Here is a 25,043-nt window from a genome sequence, read left to right on the forward strand (position 1 = left end):
GCTGGCCATCCTCGTTTGTGAAAACCATATAACAAAAAGAGAATCTGATTTTCTAACACAGTTGTATGCTCCACATAAGTACGGAGAGCAGGAACTACATCTAGCGAGGTTTCACCTACAGAAAGGTCTGGAGCCTGGAAAAGCTGGAACAACAATTTCTTAATTTACATGAAAACAGGACACTACCTTAGGAAGGTAATCCTCCCTTGTACGAAGAACCGCTTTATCCTGGTGTAAAATAAAAAATGAGCGACAAGAGAGCGCTGACAAATCAGAGACTCTGCGAGCAGAAGAGATGGCAAGAAGAAAAAGTCTTTGCTGTCAACAACTTCAAATCTACAGAGTCTAAAGGTTCAAATGGGGAAGCATGTAACCCCTTAAGAACCAAAGACAAAATCCCATGGTGCTACCGTTGGAACAAAAGGAGGCTGAACTTGCAGAACTCCTTGGGAAAAATTCTAATCTGGTAATGAAGCAATCTTCTTCTGGAACCAGACTGACAGTACTGCACTCGTCTAACCCTGCCTGCAGAAAAGCCAGTATCCTGGAAATCTTGAACACCTTAGGATCATCTTCCTTATGAGAACACCATTGACCAAAAGAATGCCAAATTCTGTAATAGATGCAGCATCGTTTGAATTCCAGAGCTGGAAAATCCCTTCGCTTTTAAAATGGAAGATTCAAGAGCCACGCCATCAAAGTCAGACTGGCATGTCTGGATGTTGGCAGGGATCCTGCATTAGCAGATCCTGCCACAGAAGAAAGGATATGGACTGTCTACTGACAGATTCTGTATGTCTGTGAACTAATGTTGTCTGGGCCAAGCCGGAGCCACCAGTATTACTGCTCCGCCTTCCTGCTTGAATTTCCTGAGAACTCTTGGGAGCAAGGAAATTGGAGGATTTCCCACCTAATGCACTCTCCCTGTGGGAGAGTGTAAAAAGACACTAGTCTTTTTGGAATCGAGGAACAGTCTCTACCTGGAGTGTTCCATGCTTCCCCCATAAGCTCAGTGAGCTGTTCAGGTTGAGGCAATCCATCTTAAATCATCTTCTGGTTCTGAACACCAGGTTTATCAGGTTTTAGGAGCCGGTACTTCATCTTCTAGGAAGAGAAGACACTATCAGTTTGGAATACTGACTATACACATTATTAGTCACTGTATTGTTTGATACAATTTGTTACTTCCTCCTAGAAGCTGATGAAGGCATTTAGCCTTAAGAAATAATTATTTGCAACATAAATAACAGAATAAACTATAAGTAATGAACCACTGTGTTACTAAACACTGATCATATTAAAAGAGTGACAAGTTTCGTTTTGCATATTTTATTATACACATTAATTTTCATCTCTTTTGCACAATTCTATTTTTTTTATATTTCACCATCTTAACAAATGTAATATAGTGAGATAGTTTAATGCATACCTATAAAAATATAAAATTTTAAATTACCAATGTGGGTCCCAGTGCACCAATTAAAATTACTTACTTTTCTTCTTGGTATTTGTGATTTCAGGAATAGGAAAATGTTTGTTTTAAGAATTATTTATAAGGATAGGTGAGGAAAGACATCCAGCCAGTGGGAGAGACCATTTGGTAGTACCATAGTCAAAGGCAGAGCAAATTATAATGTACAGAAATTATTTAATGGCCAGACATGGGGGTAAATAGCAGGGGATCAAGGAAATTGGACCAGTGTAAAGAGGAAATAATATTGATTGTTTGTGTGTAGTGTACTGCTTGGTGAATTGCAAATTGGGGGTTAATTCTGACTGTCAGGGATATACTACGGTATTGGTGTAAGTAAAAGTGGAGTAAAGCGAATCTCTAATAATACGAAGGATACTGGCAAAACTAGAGTGAGATTGGGGAAATTGATACCACTATTGTCTGGCATTGATTGAACTTGAGGAGGCTAATATTGGGGTATTTGATTCCATATGAAGGCATGGAATGCCGCATTAACAAGCTTCTTCTCTCTGGTACAAAACAATAGGTAATACTTGCAGCGGGTATAATAGTTTGGGAAAACTGATCATATTGAGAAGTTAGGCTCTACTATGATAAGGATTTTTGATGTTTGAATGGTAACTTCACCAACAGAACTGTTGACATGGAGCAAGTAGAGGTGTATAGAAAACGAATCAATCAGGAAAAGTTAGGAACAAGCTTGTTCTGAAAATATGGCATGAAGATGTGACGTCAAGACACAGTCAAAAGCTTTCTCTGCATCTAAACTGAAAAGCATAGGGAGAGACTGAGGAGGGACGGGTGGCTGTCAGGATGGAGGCAACAACTAGTCTCACACCTGAGTGTCGACCATTGGTAAAACCAAGCGCACTGGTTTTTATTATTGGTGATCTCACCAGTATATGTAAATTATATATAACTAAAAGTATTGACATGAAAAAATAAAACATTTAAATAAAAATAAATTTGAAGTGGGGAAAAAAACAAAACAAGAAAAAGGAAGATTACTACAATTTCAAAATTACGTTTATAATGAAATCCAACAGCAACACTAAACCATTGGGGACAATCTTAAATACTGGCATGTACTTAAACTGGACCATTACTTAAAACCAATCATCGCCACCAAACAGAAAAATATTTATAAAAGTGATCAACTTGAACTGCGTAACAAGTTTTATCCCTATGACATCATTAAACTCTACAAGCAATATGAACAAAGGCTTTCATCACTGCCTAAATTTTGAAGGATGTAAAACCACAGCTGTGAAAGCAACTAAACCAACCTCAACATTCAAATCGCACCAATGTAGAATTTCGGATTAAGGACTGTATATCATGTGAATCAGAAAGTATATCTACTACAGTGCCCTAGTGGCCTCTAATACATTGAACAAACCAAAATAAAAATAAACACACATCCAAAAATATTTATAATAGCAACAGTGGTCTGTCAATGCATAGTGGGTCCAACCACTTTTCCTTGATCCACAAGGATCCAACGGGATTGAAATTCTGAGGCATTCAAAAAATAAACCAGCACTGGAGATTAGGAGATTTGATGTACACATTAACACAAAATAAAGCAATTGGATTGATGTCAAAACATTCATCTGCTTTTGTTCATATTTCTGTTTCCAACACTATCCCCTATTTTATCACTCAACCAAGCCTAATGGCTTTCTTCTAGAGATGTGCGGGTTTGGTTTTACTCTGTTCTTTTCGCCAAAATTATCGCAAGTTTGGATTTATTTTATTGGTTTTCCAAAAAACGTGATAGCCGATAGCCAATAAGATGCCGTTTTTGAGATCCGAACATATCCGAGTAAAGCCAAACCCGCACATCTTTCTTCCCATCTTTTTTTTCTAATCCCTTCTGTTTTTCACCGCCGCAGCTCATTTGCCCTTTCAACTTTTCTACATGCACATCCTGCCAACATATATCCATTTATTTTTTGATCTTTAAATGCTAGATTTATGCCAGCCTGTTTGATAAAGGTATATGCCTTTATTACTCTCATTCTTCAGAGATATATATTCTGCATTTTGCAGCATTTCCTAGAAAAAAAACTATATATTAAAGAGTGGTAATGTCTACCCTGAAGTCATTAATACCCACTTAGTCAATACTGTGCATTCTGCCCTTATTATTCAGGCCATGTTATGTAAATTCCAGTGTGAGTGTTAGATAGCTCTCTGTTACATGCTAAAACACCCGCCCTAAGGTTTGGATTTGTATGTTCTGCAGGATTATGGAGTGAAAGAAGATGAATTGCAGGCAATTCTAAATTTCCTGCTGACCGTCCACGAGGTGAGTAAATGGCTTAGTTTTTTTGTTTTCATAATATTGCTTTGCAATGTTGCCACATGGTGGCACTGTTTAAGCCCTACATTCAGAAGACTTTATGGCTTAGGCTATATCAGGTGTGTTGGTGAATCTCCCATTCGAGTAAGTTTCTCATATTTTAATAAATTAGAGCATGGTTCTTATTAATTGCATTTTGGACAGAACGGTGACATATTGGTTAACATTGCTGCCTCACAACACTGGGAATCATGGGTTTGATTCCAACCAGGTTCATATCTGTGTGTAGTTTGTATATTCCCCTTTGTTTATGTGGGTTAATCTCCAGGTGATCTTGTTTCCTCCCTCAGTCTAAAAACATACTGATACCACTTTCAGACAGTAAATGCCAAAAAACCCGGAAGTCCCGGGAATTTAGACCTGGGTTGACCCATTCAGACAGAAAAAGGACCAGTGTAAATCACCAAATTACCGGGTAGAATTGTTTAACCCGGTAATTTGGATTTCTGCCTGAAAGGGGTATGAGAGGTTAATTAGCTGCTGAATAAATGCATTCTAGTGTGTGTGTTTTTTTTGTCTGTATGGTAGGGAACTTACCCTCTACAATGGAAAAGTGGATTAGTTGTCCATAACAGAAAGCACATCCACAGTCCCAGCACCACTGATGGAAATTATTAAATATGCTCTGTACAGCCCTGCAAAATGAGATTGGTACTAAATAAATAATAATTTTGTCCAAGACCTTACTAGGATTATGTATGTGATTGTCTTTGCTGAGTACAACTGCCAGAGTCTGCATTAACCCCCATGCACCATCAGCTGTCTAGGCAATGTATGTGATTGTCATTGCTGAGTACAACTGCCAGAGTCTGCATTAACCCCCATGCACCATCAGCTGTCTAGGCAATGTATGTGATATTATTTGACATCCTGCAAACCACAACTCATAATCTATAGTTGCATTAATGCAAAATTACCTGTGTCTTTAAAGTATGTGTTTAATTTTGTACATGCTTGTAATTGGTATTGTTTAAACGTCTGTGAATCGTTTTTGACTTGCTAGCCCTAGTCATTACCTGTGTTTGGATGGGGTACACTGAAGCATAGTTTATAGTGTCATACTGCCTGTTTACATAAACTTAGTGCAATATATGTCCATTGATCAATCTGATTTCAAGCAGCTGACCAATTGGCTCAGATGTAAGCTGGTGTCTTAAGCAGGCATATTATTTTTGAGGTGCGTACACACAAAACAATGTTGGTAACCAACGATTTTAGTGTTAGCGATTTTCGTTCAGCTTTTCCCTTGAAAAAGTGAATGAAAATCGTTCACTAAAAATCGTTTGTCACTAAATTACTGAACGATTTTCATGAACAATGAACGATTTTTTTAATCATTCATATAGTGAATGGAAATCGTTCATCGTTTATCGTTCATTATGTACAACATGAACGATTTTCTGAACGAAAATCGTTTGTGGACAGTCAGAATGGACGATGAACTACAAATGCGAATGCGCATGAACGATTATCGTTCATCGTTCAGCATAAAAAGATGAACAATTTTACAAACTATTTAACGACGTCATTATAGTTAAATTGTTCAAAAAATCGTTGTGTGTACGTACCTTTAAATAACAGTTGAAAAACATTGAACAACATCTAAGACCAGGTAATTATAAACCCATTACTTAAAAAAAATACATTTTTTTTTTTTTTTCAAATACAAAAAAGAAAATGTATCAAAAACTTTGTTTTATAATCTCACTCCATGGAATCATATCTAAGGCTACTACATCCTTTACTCTCACTGCAGCTCATCCTTCTGTACATATTGCTACCTCAGTAATCTACTCTCCACTTATAAACACACATGAGCTTTTAACTTATCTATACACAGTGACAATAACATCTACAACCTGTCGCCATAAAATCTTTCGGACAAATCCAACAATTATATTTATATCTCTCTCCTGCTGCTTCTATTAGCTGGTGACATATCACCAAATCCAGGCCCAACCCACATTCCACACCCACAACGAACTATAAATCCAGCTAACTTCATAAACATTGCGTACCTCCCTTCACCATCCAAGTCATTAAAATGTGCCTTATGGAATGCACGCTCTGTCTGCAATAAGCTAACATCCATCCATGACCTCTTTATTTCAACTAACCTCAACCTTCTGGCAATAACAGAAACATGGCTTACACAATCAGACAGTCTCCCCTGTTGCACTTTCACATGGTAACCTACACTTCTCACACACCTCCAGGCCTGGTAATTGTAAATGAGGTGAGGTAGGAATATTACTCTCCCAATCTTTCACATACACAGTTCTCCCACAGGTACCTTCACTCACATTTACATCATTTTGAAGTACATTCTATCAGGACTTTCACCCCATTCTGTCTGCGCGTTGCTGTTATCTATCGCCCACCTGGGCCACCTCAAGTTCTGGAACACTTTTCTGCCTGGCTCCTTCACTTTCTATCCTCAGACATCTCCACCATCATTATGGGTGATTTCAATATCCCCATTGACAGTCCACAATCTCCTCATGCCTCCAGACTACTCTCTCTAACCTCCTCTCTTGGCCTCTCCCAATGGACTGACTCCTCTACTCATCAGCAGGGCCACTGCCTTGATCTTGCATTTACCAGACTATGCTCAGTTTCTGATTTCACTAATGCTTCTTTCCTTCTCTCTGATCACAACCTTATCACCTGCACACTCTCCTCCATTACATCAACGTCATTGAAATCAACCAAACCTAAAACCCGCAGAAATATTAATGCTATTAACTTTCAACAACTATGTACCTTCTACAACAACAACTTTCACCAATTTCTTTCTACATTCACTTCTCCTGAGACTGCTGCATCACACCTAAACCAGATTCTAGAAAAAGCCCTCGATGAAGTAGCTCCAGCTACCCATCACACGCCACGTAGATTTAGACGTCAACCATGGCATTGTAGCTTAACAAGGCATCTACAAAAACTCACGTAAAGTTGAACGTCAGTGGCGAAAGTCTCATACTCCAAGTGACTTCCTCACATTTATGACTATCTACAACTCTTATCGTACTGCTCTGGACACTACCAAACATATTTCCAATCTCTAATCTCTGCTCAAGCCTCTAACCCCAAGCGACTTTTTAATACATTTAACTGCTTCTTACCCCTCCATCACCCAAACCACCTGCTACTATCTGTGCACAAGATCTTGCTTCCTATTTTAGGGGCACGATTGATGAGATCCGAAATGAAATGGAAGGCTCTTCCTCAGCTAGTGACCTGCTCAATTCCCTACCTGAACCCTGTGGCACATTCTCTTCAATTGATCTCACAAACGAAGATGAGATATCTACACTCTTCTCATCATCCTACTCTATTACCTCTCCTCTAGATCCTATACCCTCACAAATCAGTAAAGCTCTGTCTCCTGTGCTTATCCCAACTCTAACTAAAATCTGTAATCTCTCTCTCTCTCTCTCTACTGGCAACTTCCATCACCAGTGATCACGGTGAGCCAAAAAAATTGTGGGTCCCTGGGACCCCTCACTTTCCTAAATTGGGGTCCTACCTGACCTTTTCTGGGTCCCATCGGAATTAAAGTTTTTAACCTTTAGTGCACAATGAGACATTTTTCCATAATAGACTCAGGTGCTGGTAATCTACATTAGAGCTGCCAGTGTTAACCAACTACAGTTTTAGGGGCCCATTTATTATTGAATATTTGAGGTAAAATCCACAAAAACACTTTTTCACCTGCTGTGATCCCTCCATTCCCGTTGGCAGCCGCATCCCCCATAGGTTTCTATGAGGGATGTAATGCTGCCAGATTTATCAATATCCGGAATGCGATGCATTCCCGACATTGGCCCCATCAGCTAACACCATTAATAATAATTATTTCACCATCAGCAGGCTTATCATGCAGGCCCATGATATACAAAGAGCCCATCTATAGGAAGCAGAGGCTGCACATCACCACCACTACTGCCAGCACCACTAACAATCCCCCCTTCTCCACTACTTACAGCATCACAAACAACCCTCCCACTACTCCCAACATCACTAACAACCCCCACTACTCCTAGCATCACCAACAACCCCCCACCACTACTCCTAGCATCACCAACAACCCCCCACCACTACTCCTAGCATCACCAACAACCCCCCACCACTACTCCTAGCATCACTAACAACCCTCCCACTACTCCCAGCATCAGTAGCAACCCCGCACTACTCCCAGCATCAGTAGCAACCCCGCACTACTCCCAGCATCAGTAGCAACCCCGCACTACTCCCTGCATCACTAGCAACCCCCTACTAACTCTCTGCATCAATAACAACCCCCCCACTACTCCTAACATCACTCACAACCCCCCCCCACTACTCCCAGTTTTTTCAGAGGAGGAGGCAGGAGCGGGCAATACAGCTAGGGAGGGACATGAGAAGTGCGCCTGGCCCCAGCACCCCAGGCTCCGCTACATACCCGCTGTCGGAGCGTGATGTTCATGCTCCTAGCAGGTCCCTGGAACAGTAGGAGCGGAGGTGCTGTTACGCCGCCGAGCAAGACCAGCTTTATGTTGTGGCATGACAGCACCTCCGCTCCTACTGTTCCAGGGACCTGCTAGGAGCATGAACATCGACATGATGAAGTCTGACAGTAATTCCCGCAGCTGTACCAACCCCCACTCACCGCGCTACCCCTCTTTACAAATACCTTCAACCTGGGGGGGCCGGGGTGTTCACACTGGTGTCGGGGCGCAGTCTTCGGGCCAGATAGGCCTCCAGGACCAGGCACAGTCTTTGGGCCGGGGGGCCACAGGGACCAGTCTTCGGGCTGGGGTGTGCCGGGACCAGTCATCGGGCCGGGGGATCAGGCACACTACTCCTCAGGCTACCCCCTGATCGTCATCGTCGTCCTGGCCGGCAGCTGCACCCTGCTCCTAGCGGCCATCTGCACCATTGCCATCACCACCTGCAGCTGGCGCCGGAGGGAGAGCAAGACAGCCACGGTGGAGAGAGACCTCTCCGAACTGGATAAAGGAGAGCAGGACGGCGAGGGGCTGATAGACAGCCAGAAGTGCAACCTGTTCGATGCCAGGCCCTTCACCAACAGCACCCCTTTCACGGGGGCGGAGGCTGCAGCTACCCCGGAGGTGGCCGGTACGGAGGAGAACTATGGGACGTGTCTGTACAACACACAGAAGAGGCTGAGGACTAACAACAGCGAGGTAAGCGAGTGTGTGGGGTACAGACTGCTATCTGCCTACCGCAGAGTTACACCCCAGCTCCCGGGTACGGCGCATAATTGCTCCTTTAATAGAGCTCCCTGAGACATCAATCATATACCAGTATACCAGGAGCAAGGGGATTGGCCAGCAGAGGAGCGCATCCCCGGGGACCCAACCACTCTGAAAAAGTGAGTCCCCGGGCTTCATTTGTGGGTAAAATACGCGATACAGCGCGTATTTGCGAAAACTGATCACTGTTCAAGCACGCAGTGATTACTGCCATTCTGAAAAAAATTAATTCTGACCCTAACACTCTCTCAAATTACCGTCGTATCTCCCAGCTCCCATGCCCCTCCAAGCTACTTGAGAGACTTGTCTACCCGCCTCACACACATTCTTAACTCACACAATTTATTGGACCCACGTCAGTCCGACTTTCGTTCCCAACACTCCACAGAGACAGCACTGACTAAGGTAGTAAATGATGTTGTCACTGCCAAGGCTAAAGGCCATTACGCACTCCTAATTCTTCTAGATCTCTCTGCTGCTTTTGACACTGTTGACCACTCTCTTCTCATACAAACACTACAATCCCTAGGTCTTAAGGACACAGCTCTTTCTTGGTTCTCTTCCTACCTATCTGATCGCTCTCTTACTGTTCGTTTTTCTGATTCTCCCTCTTCTTCGCTACCTCTATCAGTTGGAGTACTGCAAGGCTCTGTCTTAGGTCCTCTGCTATTCTCAATCTATACCACCTCTTTTGGCAAACTAATCTGCTCTTTTGGATTTCAGTACCAGCTGTATGCGGATGATACTCAAATCTACCTATCTTCCCCAGATTTATCACCATCTGTATTGGTCCGTGTCACTGAATGTCTTTCTGCCATTTCAACTTGGATGTCATCTCGCCACCTGAAACTTAATATTTCCATCGGCCAATAACAGTTACCAACCTGATCTCTCTATCACTGTTGATAACTCGACAATCCACCCTGCCCCACAAGCTCGCTGCCTTGGTGTCATCCTTGACTCTAAACTGTCCTTTGTTCCCCACATTCAATCTGTCTCAAAATCATGTTGCATACATCTAAAAAACATATTGAAAATTTGACCATATCTCACACAAGACACTGCAAAAACTCTAATCCATGCACTTATTATTTCCCGCATTGACTATTGCAATAGCTTCCTTACTGGTCTTCCCAAAAACAGGCTATCACCATTACAATCCATTATGAATGCAGCTGCAAGGCTTATCTTCCTTGCGAAACGTTTATCGTCTGCTGCCCCACTCTGTCAGTCCCTCCATTGATTGCCGTTTTTTTTTCTACCATATTCAATACAAAATACTTTCACTTACACATAAGGCTATTAACCAAACCTCACCAACATACATCTCTTCACTCATCTCAAAATATCTCCCAACCTGACCTCTCCGCTCAGCACAAGATCTGCGTCTCTCATCTCCATGCATTACTTGCTCCCATTCATGGTTATAGGACTTTCTTCGGGCTGCACCCACTCTATGGAATGCCCTACCTCGCACAATAAGACTTTCCTCTAGTCTCCAATCCTTCAAGCGTTCCCTGAATACTCACCTCTTCAGGCAAGCTTATCAGATTCCAGAACCTCTTACATAACCTACATAGCTTTCATATCTAATTACATACCCTTTTACAGTCCACACACAATCTCGCACATGGTCTTTCTCTCACATCCTCATGACATTTGGTCGACATTCCTGTGTGACTGGATCATGCAGCCCACCAAGAAACTGTGCTTTCTGGCTGGACCAAAATGCAATATATATCACCTATCCTTGTGTATCAATGCCTATTTCCCTATAGGTTGTAAGCTGGCGAGCAGGGCCTTCCAACCTATATATCTGTCTGTTATTACCCAGTTTTGTTCTATTAATGTTTACAATTGTAAAGCGCAACGGATTATGCTGTGCTATATAAGAAACTGTTAATAAATAAAATAAAATAAATAGGATTGAAAGATTTTATCATTGAGTGCATCTGTTCACCATGTTCCTTCTCTGTGTAGGATGACAACTTGATGGATGTTCTGCAGTTACTTGTTGCACTGATGTCTGAGCACCCAAGTTCCATGATTCCAGCTTTTGATCAAAGGAATGGTTTAAGGTGAGAATTTTTCTAAATTGCATTTAGTCTTATATATAATATAGTTAGATTTACTTAAAGATTGATTTTTTTTTTACTTATCTTTTGGTTCTTCCTTGTCCCCCTTCCCCTTACTTATCTATAACAGGGTCGTTTATAAGCTGCTGGCATCAAAGAGTGAAGGAATAAGAGTCCAAGCTTTAAAAGTCCTGGGATACTTTTTGAAGCACTTGTCACCAAAGTAAGTGTGATGACGTTTAGGCCCATATTCAATTAGACGCGAAAAGTCGGAAAGTTTTCGCCTATTGTACTTTCCACCGCATTCGCCTGTTTGGGGTGCAAATTCGCGGCATGCGCGACCCAGCGATTCGCCCTATTCAGTTGCTGAACTGGCGAAAATGCAAATAGGCGAATGCATAACAGGCAGAAAGTACTGAATAGATTGGGGGAATCAGTCTGTATCCCAATATAAGACACACACTGACATCATTACAGATGTGTACTATTAACCCTAATAAATGTACTTTGTGTTCTTAAGTTGTGTTAAGAGCTTTCTAGAAGCATATTTGTAAAAGTGGTGAAGAATGATCGAAAACAGTATTTTTTTCGTAAAATAAAGAGTCCAGTCAAATTTGTGGTACTTGAAAATGGGGGCTAGCATTTTTTTGAGTCTTTAAAGTGCACTTTTAAAAAATGTGAAAAATCCACCTGCTGCATGCACCTGCATTCTTAAAAACACCTGCCCCATCTGTACAGCCCCCAAAGAAATCTGTTTCATTACTTTTTATCCTTGTCCCCCCACTTTTTTCATCTTCGCCTCAAAAATTACATCTTTTTTTGGGGGGTTCTAAGGTAATTTTTGTGTGTGCTTCATTTGTCTTTTTGGGGGGTGTCCAAAGGGTTCTGAATCCCCAAAATAGAGATTTTGCGCTTTTTTCCACTTGCCATTCAGTGGAGAAACTTTTGAGTTTCTGCTTAGGCAAATTGGTCCCGGAATTGAATTTGGAGATAAGACGCAAACAGGCGAAAAGCGGCAATAGGCGAAACTTTTTCACCGATCACGGCTTTTCGCCCCTAATTGAATCCGGCCCTATGTCTGTTTACGATTGTAATTATTAAGACAAATAGGAGTATATCACTAATGTTGCAGGGGTGCAAACAAGGCTTTGAAAAAGCGATCTTACACTTAATATGTGCTTTGTAAGTGTAACACAAATAACCAATAACGTAGTGCAGTTATCGGTTATTGTGCAATAAAACACTTTCCATACCATTTGAAATGGAGTTGGGAGCTCTTCATATATCCGTACCTCTCACCTAGTAAAAAAATAAACGTATGGATTGTGCATATGAAGCAAATATTGATATGTATAAATCTTTGTTATCCAGACTTGATGTCTGGTTTTGGTCGTACCATAGAGCTGCCCATGTAGGTTTCCTACTTACAAATATGGCGGTGTTTAGCCTATATTGACCCACTGAGGCACATGCTTTGCAGTGGTAGTCTATAACAAAGAATGAAATACTGAACCACTTAATGCAGCTAATTTAGGAATATTGTATTGTAATAGTTTAATGAAATATAAGAATACACACAACTTATGGCAAGACAGCTGCCAACAAACCTATTTATACCAGTTTAGCTGGTCAACCCGTTTTATGTATAGTTGTCCACACAATCCATGACATTAGATGCAATTGTGAATGATTATATGTATTTTATATATAGTACAGTGCTTACTACCTGCACACTTGCAGCCAAACTTATAACCACTTATAAAGCATCAGGAGCTGCTTAAATAATGTGCTTTGAATGGAAGCAATAGCATCCATGAAATGACACATGTAGCTGGCGCTGAAGGGTCTCACATCCCTTAAGATCTCCTCCTGAAACTTCGTATTTGCTTAACTACAGAGTAGGATGTGCTAATCACCCTCTCAGTACTTCAGTAACTCTGACAAGAGTGATGCCTTTTTAAGCTGGGTACACACTAAATGATATGTGTACCCAGCGATGTGATTGACGAGTAGGAGGCACTGAAAATGTACACAATATCAGCAATTAGCTTTTAGTACCTATCACAGTGTTGGCTAACCTTGACACTCCAGCTGTTGTGGAACTATATATCCCAGCATGCCCTGCCACAGTTTTAGCATGCCCTAATAGCAAAACTGTAGCAGTGCATGCTGGGTTATGTAGTTCCATTACAGCTGGAGTGTCAAGGTTAGCCAACACTGACCTATCACAATTCAAATAGAAGGAAGGATTGAACAATGTCAAATAGCAAGAAAGTATTGAACAATGTGACATGCATTATGAGCCTTAAAGTACATCATGAGTGACAGATGTAGCGGTTTATAAATGAAACTGTAACATGGGGAGGAAAAGGACGGAAGGGGTGGAAGGTATGTTGAGGTGAGCCACGAAAACATCAACAAATCAGTTAAAGGTAAATGTAGCCGTTTGGAAGGTGTATGAAACAAAAGCCATATGACGACTACCTAAGTCGTTACACATGGGGTTCTAAGTATTAACGAATTGTAGGGATACAAGGGATGGCATTTTTTTTATGAATTTAGTGTTTTAGCAACATGGTTTTCCCTAGTTGCTACTGTAGATGCTACTATTAATTACAGGAGTTGGCAATGTTTTTCTCTTTGGGGAGGCAGACATTGAATATATCAAGGCAAAAAAATTTTGGGACTGCCACCACCGTTACATTATATACAAACATTTACAAATTTATTAGATGAGAACTAATAATGTTAGTGGCTTTTCTGTCCTGTTATTTGGCTGTGATAAGAACAAACTGTGGGTTCACTCACCAGAGGTCCAGGCTTCACTAGGTATGCAGGCCATGCTTGGGTTGAAAGGTCTAGCATGCTAAAAAGTTCTACCCTGTGAGGGGAGGAGATGAAAGAAACTGACCCCGTCGGTGCCACAGTAGGTGACAAACATATCCCTGAGTTTATAGTTGGTACCATGTACCACCTGTATTACATATTGATTTGATAATATTTTAGTGTTGCACAATTTTTTTTTTTTTTTTTTTCCTCTGTTACAGGAGGAAAATTGAAGTTATGCAGGCCCATGGGTTATTCTCTCTCCTGTCTGAGAGACTGATGTTGGAGGCAAAAACAATCACTGTCACAACATACAATGTGCTTTTTGAGGTAAAAATTCCATTTGTAACTTTTTCCCTCATTGGTTAGCATGGGTACAATTAATGCACTCATTCAGAATGTTTCCTTTCTTCCCCAGTTGATCAACTTATCACTTTAATCATTATTAAAAAAATTTTTGTGAACTGCTCCTGTTATATAAATGGATGCCATCACCAGAAAAATATCTAATTGGCTCTAGAAAGTTTTTTTTTTTTTTTTTTTCCTTCATGCAGTAATTTGGGTACCTAGAAAACTTGTGACTCTAAGGAAAGCTTTACACACATGTACAGGAAGTGTGAGCCAATGCTAATTGACCTATATTTGATTTTTACTGCTTCAAGCTAATGTGTCTATTAAAGTATATATCTCTCTTATTTTTGGACATTTCCATGGTGTGACTCCCTCAGATTATAACTGTTTTTTTGTGAAATCTTTATCCAAGGTATAATGAAGTACACTCCATCTGGGAATGCCCATTATTTCACATCTCAAATATATACACTGTATATATGTGTTAGTGGTTCATTGAGGAGCTGCAGAAGTTAAATATTTTCAATGGTTGTTACATTTGTTAAAGCTTATTATTATTATTCACTTTAATATTAATATTATCATTGACTGTATAATTACAGTATAATGTATTAATCCTTTTATTATTTTTATTTATTTCCTATTATCTTTTATTTGTTTTTCTTTTTTTTTTACTATTAATAGTAATTGTATTTTTACTTTTATTTTTTTCATTATCTTTGTTTTGTTCATTGATAAAGGTCCACAAAGTATCCACAGCTGCATACATAGGGTAATGACACTACACATTTACAAAATAATGCGAGATGCCTGGCGCAGCGCGCATGAGCCACCAGGACCTGTGCGACTTGCTGAACGTCTTTTTTTGTGTCTTTTTCATCTGAAAATTAGTCTTGGTTGCAAACCGATGTGACAAACTGCTTCACGAGACTGCACTGTTTAATTTGATAGATAGATAGAGATATATATATATATATATAGCAGCGGACGCAGCATTGTAGCACTTTGTGTACAGATTCAGACTCATACGCGCACGGGTGTACAAGTGTCACATATCAAATTAATCAGCGCAGTCAATGATTTCTTTTTTTCACGTAAAATTTGCGCTGTAATTTTTCTCTTAAGTATGCAACTTACGAAAATTTTGGGGGTATTTATCATTAGGGGACTTTTTCAAAGGGCTCTGAAAGAAATTTCCCACCTTTTAGGCAAAAATTTAGATTTAACATTTTTTTTCTTCTGGTCTGAGATGGAGAAAACTATACTATTATCGCGGGTGTGATAATATCTGCGAAAAAATCTGCAAATATCGGCCGATATTATCGCTACTAATTGAATCCGGCCCTAAGATGCATTTTGGGGTGAACAGTAAGGGAGGAACATTAAGTTTACATGGACACAAATTAGCATAATAACAAATGAATGGATGCAATTAGCAGAATAAATCACAGCATGCAGAAACAACTCTGCATAACTCATAACAGGAGCAAACAAAGTGGACAGAGTGGATACACACATGTGACCTAGTGTAGAGATCCCTGCCCCTGGGAGCTTGCATTCTTGATGCTGAAGGTGATGATAGACAATAGTAGCTAAAGGGGCATTGAACAATCATGGTCCAGTTAGTTAGTAGTAGCTGGGAAGCTAAACACCATGTTTTATGAACAGGGTAATGCACAAACCATGTGACTACTGTATTTTGCAATAATTTACAAATCCTATTTCATAACTCAAATTTTAAATATTAACAACATATTAATGGTTTGTTTCAGATTCTCATAGAACAAATTAGCACTCAGGTGATACATAAGCAACATGCTGACCCGGACTCCACCGTCAAAATACAAAATCCTTGTAAGTAGAGATAATCATTTATGGTTTCTGTGTATATACTATAGTAGATTGAGAATACAGAGTAGCAGGGAATCCATTAATCCATAACTGTATATTTGCTCCAGTAGGAGCTAATATACGGCATATTTTAGGAAAGTGCTAGAACCAATGTGATAATGAGCTATACTTTGGATACTTACACATGTAATAGAAGAGATGTCAATTAGGTCGAAATGCAAGATTGAAATATAAAAGTAGTCCTTTGTATAAGTGAGTGTAAACGATATGATACAAAGCTAGAATGGCTAAATTCTGAATTCTTTCAAAAAATTTAATCTTCGAAAGATTTATAATTGGTACAGATACATGACAGATTATATACTTATAAGCAGTAAATTAATAAATGGTTAAGTGTAGGCTATGTATTTTTAATGGGCAATTTTTCTGATATACAAGGTATATCATTATCATTAGAACATTGTTTCTCAAACTCAGTACCGAATGGTTAACGTTTCCCAGGTCACCCAGCTGAAGAACAGGTGTAGTCATTACTCACTTGCACAATTTAAAAAATTGACAGGTAGTGCTAATGATTTCACTTGTGATTCTTTGAAGAGGCTAGGAAAAAACATACTGTTTGGGGTCCTGAGGACAGAGTTTGAGTACCTATGTGTTACAGAAATAGGAAATAGAAATAAATTCGATTTAGGGCCATATTCAATATGGGAGCGAAAAGTCCGTGCTGGACTTTTCGCTCCACATCGGAGGTTAGAGTGGGGATAAAGTATTTGGCGCCTGCCCGCTTATCCCCATATTTAATTTAAAAGGAGCGAAAACTGGACCCGTCGAAATTGGATCTGCAAAAAAAAAACGGGAATTTTCGGGAAATGAGCCTGGAACCCCCCATGAAGATGTCCAGACATGGTGGATCACTATGGGTACCCCCATTTTTGCCTGCTGAAGGAAGTCAGGGTTTGGAATATTTGGGTTTGCAAATTTGCGGCTATGAAGAAGTGGTGAAGAATAGCACTTACATTTTCTTTGGGGGGAAAATAACTATTCCTATCAAATTTGGGGTACATGAAAATGGGGGGTAAGCATTTTTTTTTAAGTCCCTAAAGATATTTTTAAAAATTCTGCAAAAATGCACCTGCCGCTACTCCGGCACCTGCCGCATATAAGGGAACCCCTCTGGATTAAATTTAGCTATTTTAGAAGTGTGTTTTGTTTTTTTTGCCCCAAAATTTACAAAAAATGTTTTGGGGTGTCCCGATTTTTTTTTTTTTTTTAAAAACTGTTTTTTAGCACAGATCGTTTTTATGGGCCATTCCCAGGGGTGCAGGCTATTTTTTTTAAAGCATGCACCCCTATACCCCAATTCTGCACTTTTTTTCGCCAGCTAAAGGCTGGTAAAACTTATCCCCGTTTTTTTGCAAAGACTTTTCACACCGGCGAAAAGTCTTTGTAACTGAATACGGGGATAATTGAAACATGCGAAAATGACGTCATCGGCGAGAATTTATCGCCGATTCCGACTTTTTGCATCCAAATTGAATATGGCCCTTAATGTATAAAAATGATATTGTTAAAGGACACCACCTTTTTCCCACACAGGTATTACAAAGAGGACTTGCAGAACTCATTCATGCTTTAGTAGTGTTGTCATTGCATGTTTGTTTCTTCAAGTATTCCCTTCACTTCTTCCGAATTACCCATGTTAGTCTCATCCAGGCGTAATAATCTTCACCATACAATAATTTGTGAAGTTATGTAGTGGTAAGGTATGGGTACAATATAATTTGGATGTGCGTGTTATGTAATTGGGGCCATGGCTTTGGTATAGAGGTCTGACGTTTTGTTACAAGAGAAAGAGATGGCAGACACCAGTCTTTACAGCGAGATAACATAACAATGTGTGGGAGATGCATCAAACCCAGTGACGTGCAGCGAGGTCAATGGATGGGGAGGCACTGGCTAGTATCAGAGCCAAATTTACACACACACATATATGAACCTGCCCCACTTGCACAGATTCCCCCCTCCCCCGTGCACACAGATTCCCCCCCTCCCCCGTGCACACAGATTCCCTCTCCCCTCCCTCGTGCACACAGATTCCCTCTCCCCTCCCCCGTGCACACAGATTCCCTCTCCCCTCCCCCGTGCACACAGATTCCCTCTCCCCTCCCCCGTGCACACAGATTCCCTCTCCCCTCCCCCGTGCACACAGATTCCCTCTCCCCTCCCCCGTGCACACAGATTCCCTCTCCCCTCCCCCGCGCACACAGATTCCCTCTCCCCTCCCCCGCGCACACAGATTCCCTCTCCCCTCCCCCGTGCACTCAGATTCCCTCTCCCCTCCCCCGTGCACTCAGATTCCCTCTCCCCTCCCCCGTGCACTCAGATTCCCTCTCCCCTCCCCCGTGCACTCAGATTCCCTCTCCCCTCCCCCGTGCACTCAGATTCCCTCTCCCCTCCCCCGTGCACTCAGATTCCCTCTCCCCTCCCCCGTGCACTCAGATTCCCTCTCCCCTCCCCCGTGCACTCAGATTCCCTCTCCCCTCCCCCGTGCACTCAGATTCCCTCTCCCCTCCCCCGTGCACTCAGATTCCCTCTCCCCTCCCCCGTGCATATTCCAATTTCCTTCTCTTCTCAGTGCTGCTGCTAAACTCTGGTGCCTGAGTACTTCCTGAACTGGTCACCTGATCATCAGAGGTGTCCATCAGAGTTCAAGGCATTCCGCCTCACAGTCAAGCATGCCTCCATTAGCTCTTTTTCTCTGTGTTTTATTGGCTGCTTTGTGGCCCAGCCGCCATCTCCAGCGATATCAGAGGTGGGGGTGAGCTTTTACTGCCTCGTCTCCCTGTATTTCTAGAGAATGCTGCAATTTTGGTGAGTTTTGCCTATAAAAACGATCAGAATAATACAAAGAAGATATTTATAAGTTATAAATATCATCTTTGTATTATTATTAATCATTTTTATAAGCAAAACTTTGCAGTCTGACAGTGAGTATGAGAGGGGAGGCTCTGCCTTCCCTGACTGCACGTCCCTGATCAAACTGTGGAGAGAGGGAAAGTCATCACCCATCCGCTCCTAACTATCATGTTTGAAAAATTACAGCTGCTGATTTGGTTTAGTTCTTTATCACTCTCCAAGCTTTAAAAAATGTCCCCCTGTGTTACTTATGCACACCATAGCAATTGTGGCAGCTTGTTGCTGGAGATTGATTTTGTAATGCTATGTGCAGGATTGCAAGGCAGAGAATGTCAGTTTTATCCTTCTATATATTTTCATGGGCAGAATACTGGCTATGGCAATAGTGAACATTTTGTAGTGAGCACTGGTGATTTGTGTAGTAGCCACGGTTTGTGAAATTCCCCCATAGTTACAGAACGCCAGTTTAGAAAACGCTTGTGTGCGATTACCATACCCATATTACCCACCTCACCTTCCAACTCTAGACATAACCAAGGCTATTTATGACCTTATTTTTATATGCTTGCAGACACAGTAAAGATGGAAATAATAAATCCCCTCGCCCTCTTGGTGTAGATGGTCTTCCTCAGCAATATAGTCTTATTTGCAGGATATGTGTAACAGATGGTGCTTGGAATGAATCAGCATGTTATGTGATAGACATTTTCTGTAGTTTTGATTTCCTTACACCTGAATCCCCATGTGTTTGCATAGAGAAAGCATCTGTCTGTAGGGCTGACAGCTTGGCTGACACTTTCTATGATTCACTACCTGCAGGCTCCCTGCCATTCTTCCTGGAGTTTTGATTGTTACAAACACATGCAAATATTGATCTAGTGCTCAGATTTAAGTGTCTAGCTGAAGTAAAGGCAGACTGATTTTTTTTTTTTTTGTAGAAATGTGTGTGTATATATATAATATGCTTGTGTGTATTTATGTCCTATTAAACGTATTGGAACGTATAGCTGTGGAGTATATAGTTGTTGATTAGAATATTTGTCTGTACTGTAATCTACAGAACAGTATATTCACTATTAGAACCCTGCTAACTATTTTATTCACTATCCTGGTATGTAGTCATGGACTATGAAATATTCTAGAATTCTGTTTCCTAGTGATTCTCAAAGTGATAGCTACACTTCTGCGGAACTCTCCTGCATCTCAAGAAGTCATGGAAGTGCGGCGGATCTTCCTTTCGGACATGATAAAACTCTTTAATAATAGCAGAGACAACAGAAGGTACGCGGCTCAGATATGGTTGGTTTTTCTGTAGAAAGTCATTATTGTGTATTAGGTTGGGCAAAAGTACACTGATCATTAATTCCTCAGCCCCGTTCACTAATGGATCTTGGATTATGTAATGGTAGATAAGGCTCCTGTTTATTAAATGTAATGTCACAAATATCTTGAAGCTGGTTAAATGTATAATATACAGTAGTAATGAGAAGTGTTCTCTTTTTATATAAAATTCTATTTAGAAAAATGTTTTTGGTATGTGACCTGTACGCTGTTACTTGCAGGAGCTTGCTGCAGTGCTCGGTGTGGCAGGAGTGGATGCTGTCTCTGTGCTATTTTAACCCCAGAAACACTGATGAGCAGAAGGTTACAGAAATGGTGTATGCCATCTTTCGTATCCTCCTGTACCATGCTGTGAAATATGAATGGGGCGGGTGGCGTGTTTGGGTGGACACGATCTCAATCACACATTCAAAGGTAACTATATTTACTCTTTTGTCAGCTGTTATTTTTTTATAGTGTCTTTGGATTTTAGTGCAAATGTAACCTAGGGGAACTATTTGTTATATAGAATAAATAGCTATAGATTAGTGATTACATTCATCCCAATGTACAATGCTTGCGCTCCATTAAGGAACTACCAGCTTTGCATATTTTAAATCAAAATGATAAATTGCTGTAGAGTATGCTGGTGTTATGTAAATGAATAAAGATATCAATAACAAAAACCTTTAGTCACTGCAATGGAATTTCATATGAACAGTAGATACAGCAGAACATGGCTGTTCACAAGCTGTGTGTAATAAAGCAGCATATAGCTACATCTAGAAGTGGCTCATTTGATGACTGGACTTTATTATTTTCTTACAGTACGATATGACATCTATTATAAACCTCTAGCGAAGGATGTAAACTACATCCCCTTACTCAGGATTAGTCTATTTAAATTCATTGAAAGCTTCTCTTTTGCTGTATCACAAAGCATGTCTGTCCAATGGCAGCTAGCTTTCCTTTCATCGACAACATGTATGGCAGCCAAACTATACAAAATTAGTAAGCAAGCCTTGAAAGTCAATAATAGAAACTTACGTCGGACCTGTACCGCTGTGGGTGGTGCAGGCAGAAAGATTCACAACCGATTTGCAATTCGGTAATAAATATCACAGTTTGTCACAATGCATGTGATAAGAAACCGGAATTAGGTGCTATAAGATATGAAGTCCATGGATTCGAAAAAAAAGTTTCCATAACAAATAGTTCTTGCAATTAATACAAAAATAACGAGGGACTTCTAATTAGCCAATTTTCCGTTGTTTAGTGTTTGTCTAGGAATTAAGGATTTAAGCAAGTGGTTCTCAAAGTGGGTGTCACGGCACACTTGGAGAGGTGCCACAGGTTTGTGGTCCTGGACCAAATTTAATTATTCATGGTCATTGTGATAGGCAAAACTAGTGCTGGTGGCTGCCAATCATAAAATATGTGGACAAGCAGAAGCACAACCCTGTCCACCGCCACATAACTTCAAAGGATGACCGGTAAGCACAATTTATTTATATTAATAATTTTTGCTGGATTTCTCAATAAGATACTTCTGGCCTAGGGGTGCCGTAAACAAAAATGATACTCTAGGGCGCTGCCATTAAAAAAACGTTTGGTAACCACTTAAGCTTTGTAAAAATGTGAGAAAATATGATGTATGAATTCTACGAAGATGGGGAAGGAATGAAAATGTACCCATACACAAGTAAGCCATTAAATATTTGTGACAAACCAAATATCTTCATCTCCTGTAATAGGATAGGGTTTTTTTTCAGTTGGGATGTTTACTAACCTACGTATATCCTAACATTACTAATTTGAACTCTTAATCATTGCCAAATATATTTTTAAAAAGTTTGAATTGGACATTGGTTGTGTAGTATGTGTTTTCATGGCGATTCTGTAATTGGTGCATTCCAGTATTAAGAAACCTTAATATTTGCATTAGCTGACAATGAAAAATAAAGGTAAAAACAACTGGACACAAATTTTGTTGTGCTGCATAGACCACAAGGTGGCGGAAATGTGCTGCAGAAGTGTGGCTTAGCTTTGTAATACTGGCAGAGCAAGCTATATGTACATACTTTTTAAGATAAAGACTTTACGTTGAAAATGAAAGAGGTTTTAATAGTTAGAAGAATCATTAAGAAATGCAAGCCATGATTTTTAGAGAACATTGATTATGTTGTGCATTCATTAGTTAACAATATTAACCAATTGCATAGAGCAGGCAGTCTAATTAGAATCCATATGTACAGTCTTTGTTACCAGTGTAACTGTCTGCAATTAACTCCCCTCATTATTTTAAGCTCGCCATAACCTTTGGCTACTAATTTAAAACACCTTTCCTTGATAAAAAGAACAAGTGTTCCAAAATTGGAAAGGCTTTGCAGTGCTACATATCAAGATACGTGCATCTGCTATAAAAAGCCAAAGAAACTCAATTGCAATTTTATTGTCCGGTTTGATAGATTTCCTGCCACCTTTGTAGCAGCGTAGCTGTTTGTCAATGTAGCCCTCTCCTCCCACAGCTGAACCACACTTTATAAGCCGTAACTGCTATACCAGCAATAATTGTCCTACTCTCGTTACTTTCCTCTAAAGAATTCAGTGTTATGTTGGGTTTTTTTTCCCCTGCATCTGTTTGTGTATACTAAAAACATTTAATCGTGTATATTTTCATTTATTTAAAAAGAAATGTACCTCTTTTATCTCCGTCATAAATAATATATTACATAAATGTATGTGTAATATCATTTTAGTTTGTAATAATAATAATGGGGGTTTCATTGTGTCAGAATTAGATTTTTTTTAGTGAAGAAATATTGTGTATGTATGGCACTGTACTTAAAATATTTTTAAGAACAAATGTAATTTTTTTAAAATTTCTGATAATTGTAAAATTTTTAAATACCATTCGAGAATTGCTGAGATGCTTACACTTTTATACAGTACCATCGTTTGGTCGAAGTGTACTGAAATTTTTATTTTATTGAACTTGTAGAAAGGCTAATATGCATATTCCAAAATAAATGCTATTTGTTCCTACTTTTTATTTGATTAACAAGCTTTAAACATGTGTGCCCTTTGACATTTAAATTCCAAGCTCCATGAACTGTTCGTTGGTTAAATACTAGTGACGGCCTTTTGGTTGGAGATTTAACGATGATCCTTAAAATGTGTCCCCTTGTGAAATGTGTTTAAATTTATGTATTTAACTACAGACCTAATTTAAAATAAGATGGCATATCTGACAATATTGGAATAAGAGTGGGAAAGAAATGTAAAAAAATAAAACTGGGTTAGAACGGCTCAACATTATCCATATGAAATAGTCTGGAAACATTTTATGCATCCTTTCAATATCCAGTATCTACAAGGATTGTTTCATTTTATCTGCCTTATTGAAGCTTTTTTGTTTGACATTTCCAAACAGCATGCAAGTTAACAGATTTCAGTACAATGTGTGGAATGTAGGAACAGTTGTGTTTAGTGTATAGCCTTAGAATTGTTGAGAGCGTTCCAGCAGTGGGGTAAGGTTGGGAAGTTAAGTGAGCTATCATTACCCAAGCATCTGCAAAGCTTTGACTAGCTCAATTATTTCCAGTCCTCCTTAGCTAGGTACCCCTGTGGCATTAAGCAAAACTGTTTTTGTTGCAAAAACTTTTTATGTACTTCTCTGACGTGACCTCGAAAAGCTTTTTTTTCCTCCTTTGTTTTACAGTAGTAGTTTTTTTTTTTTTTTTCAAATTCGGTTTTACTCTGGTTAAGGCATGTTTTGCCTAAATTCATATAGTTGTCATGTTGTTTAATCAAAACAGTTCAAAAATGGTTACCAGTGTACTTGTTAAACAAAATATTAATAAGGATGTTTGTAAAAAGATCTAGAGGTAAGTTACTAGAAGTAGATTTCAAATCTATTTTAACTAGATCCAAATCTATGTTGTGTTTAAGGGGCTAAATCGCACATTTACTGACATTTAAAATTAATATAAAAAATAGTTTGTTAGTAAATGTGCGGTTTACCCCCATGAAGCACAACATTGCTTTAGATCAATTTTAAAATCGACCTTTAGTAACTTTAACTCCTAGTTTCTGCCTGCAAATGCTAAAAAACATAATAGTGATTAACTTCTGGCCATTAAGTCATGTAGAGCTTTTTTTTTCCGATCAACATTTTTGTGTACTTGTATGAAATATAATTTTTTTTATTTATATTGTTTATACCAGATGTGTAGTCTTGTACAGATACTTAATTGCTTATTGACAAATGCTTTAGCATTTGGTTTAGTTTAAACCAACAGTTCTCACTTGCCTGACACAGTGGCGTGTATGGTCTTTCTATGTACACATTCTTGACCTGTCTGTTGATATCGGCAAAGAGTGTTTGTAGTCCAACTTCATTTCCATCTTTTCCCAGCTTAAGTATTGAATTAATACTGGTAGGTTAATTGGCTCCCTACAAAAATTAACCATAGTGCGTATGTGTGTGTGCATGTGATAGGGAATATAGATTGTTAGCTCTTCTGGGGCAGGGACTGATGTGAACAGTCAAATATTCTCTGTAAAGCGCTGTGGAATATGTGTGCGCTATATAAATAACTGGTAAT

The 25,043-nt window shown here is 39.7% G+C and overlaps 1 protein-coding gene across 2 annotated transcripts in view; it reads left to right on the forward strand.

Annotated features, from left to right (window-relative positions):
• Positions 1 to 25,043, forward strand: part of LRBA (LPS responsive beige-like anchor protein) — a 626,758-nt gene that overhangs the window by 69,494 nt on the left and 532,221 nt on the right. For both annotated transcript variants that reach the window (XM_088448343.1, XM_088448354.1), the window contains exons 15-21: positions 3,723 to 3,785; positions 11,078 to 11,175; positions 11,303 to 11,395; positions 14,220 to 14,328; positions 16,122 to 16,203; positions 20,274 to 20,397; positions 20,679 to 20,871. In XM_088448343.1, coding sequence (XP_088304469.1) covers positions 3,723 to 3,785; positions 11,078 to 11,175; positions 11,303 to 11,395; positions 14,220 to 14,328; positions 16,122 to 16,203; positions 20,274 to 20,397; positions 20,679 to 20,871 — 762 coding nt within the window. The remainder of the gene's footprint in view (positions 1 to 3,722; positions 3,786 to 11,077; positions 11,176 to 11,302; positions 11,396 to 14,219; positions 14,329 to 16,121; positions 16,204 to 20,273; positions 20,398 to 20,678; positions 20,872 to 25,043) is intronic.

The sequence above is a fragment of the Taudactylus pleione genome, unplaced genomic scaffold (genome assembly GCF_031769625.1).
Source record: "Taudactylus pleione unplaced genomic scaffold, aTauple2 ptg000021l, whole genome shotgun sequence".
In the NCBI taxonomy this organism is placed as follows: domain Eukaryota; kingdom Metazoa; phylum Chordata; class Amphibia; order Anura; family Myobatrachidae; genus Taudactylus; species Taudactylus pleione.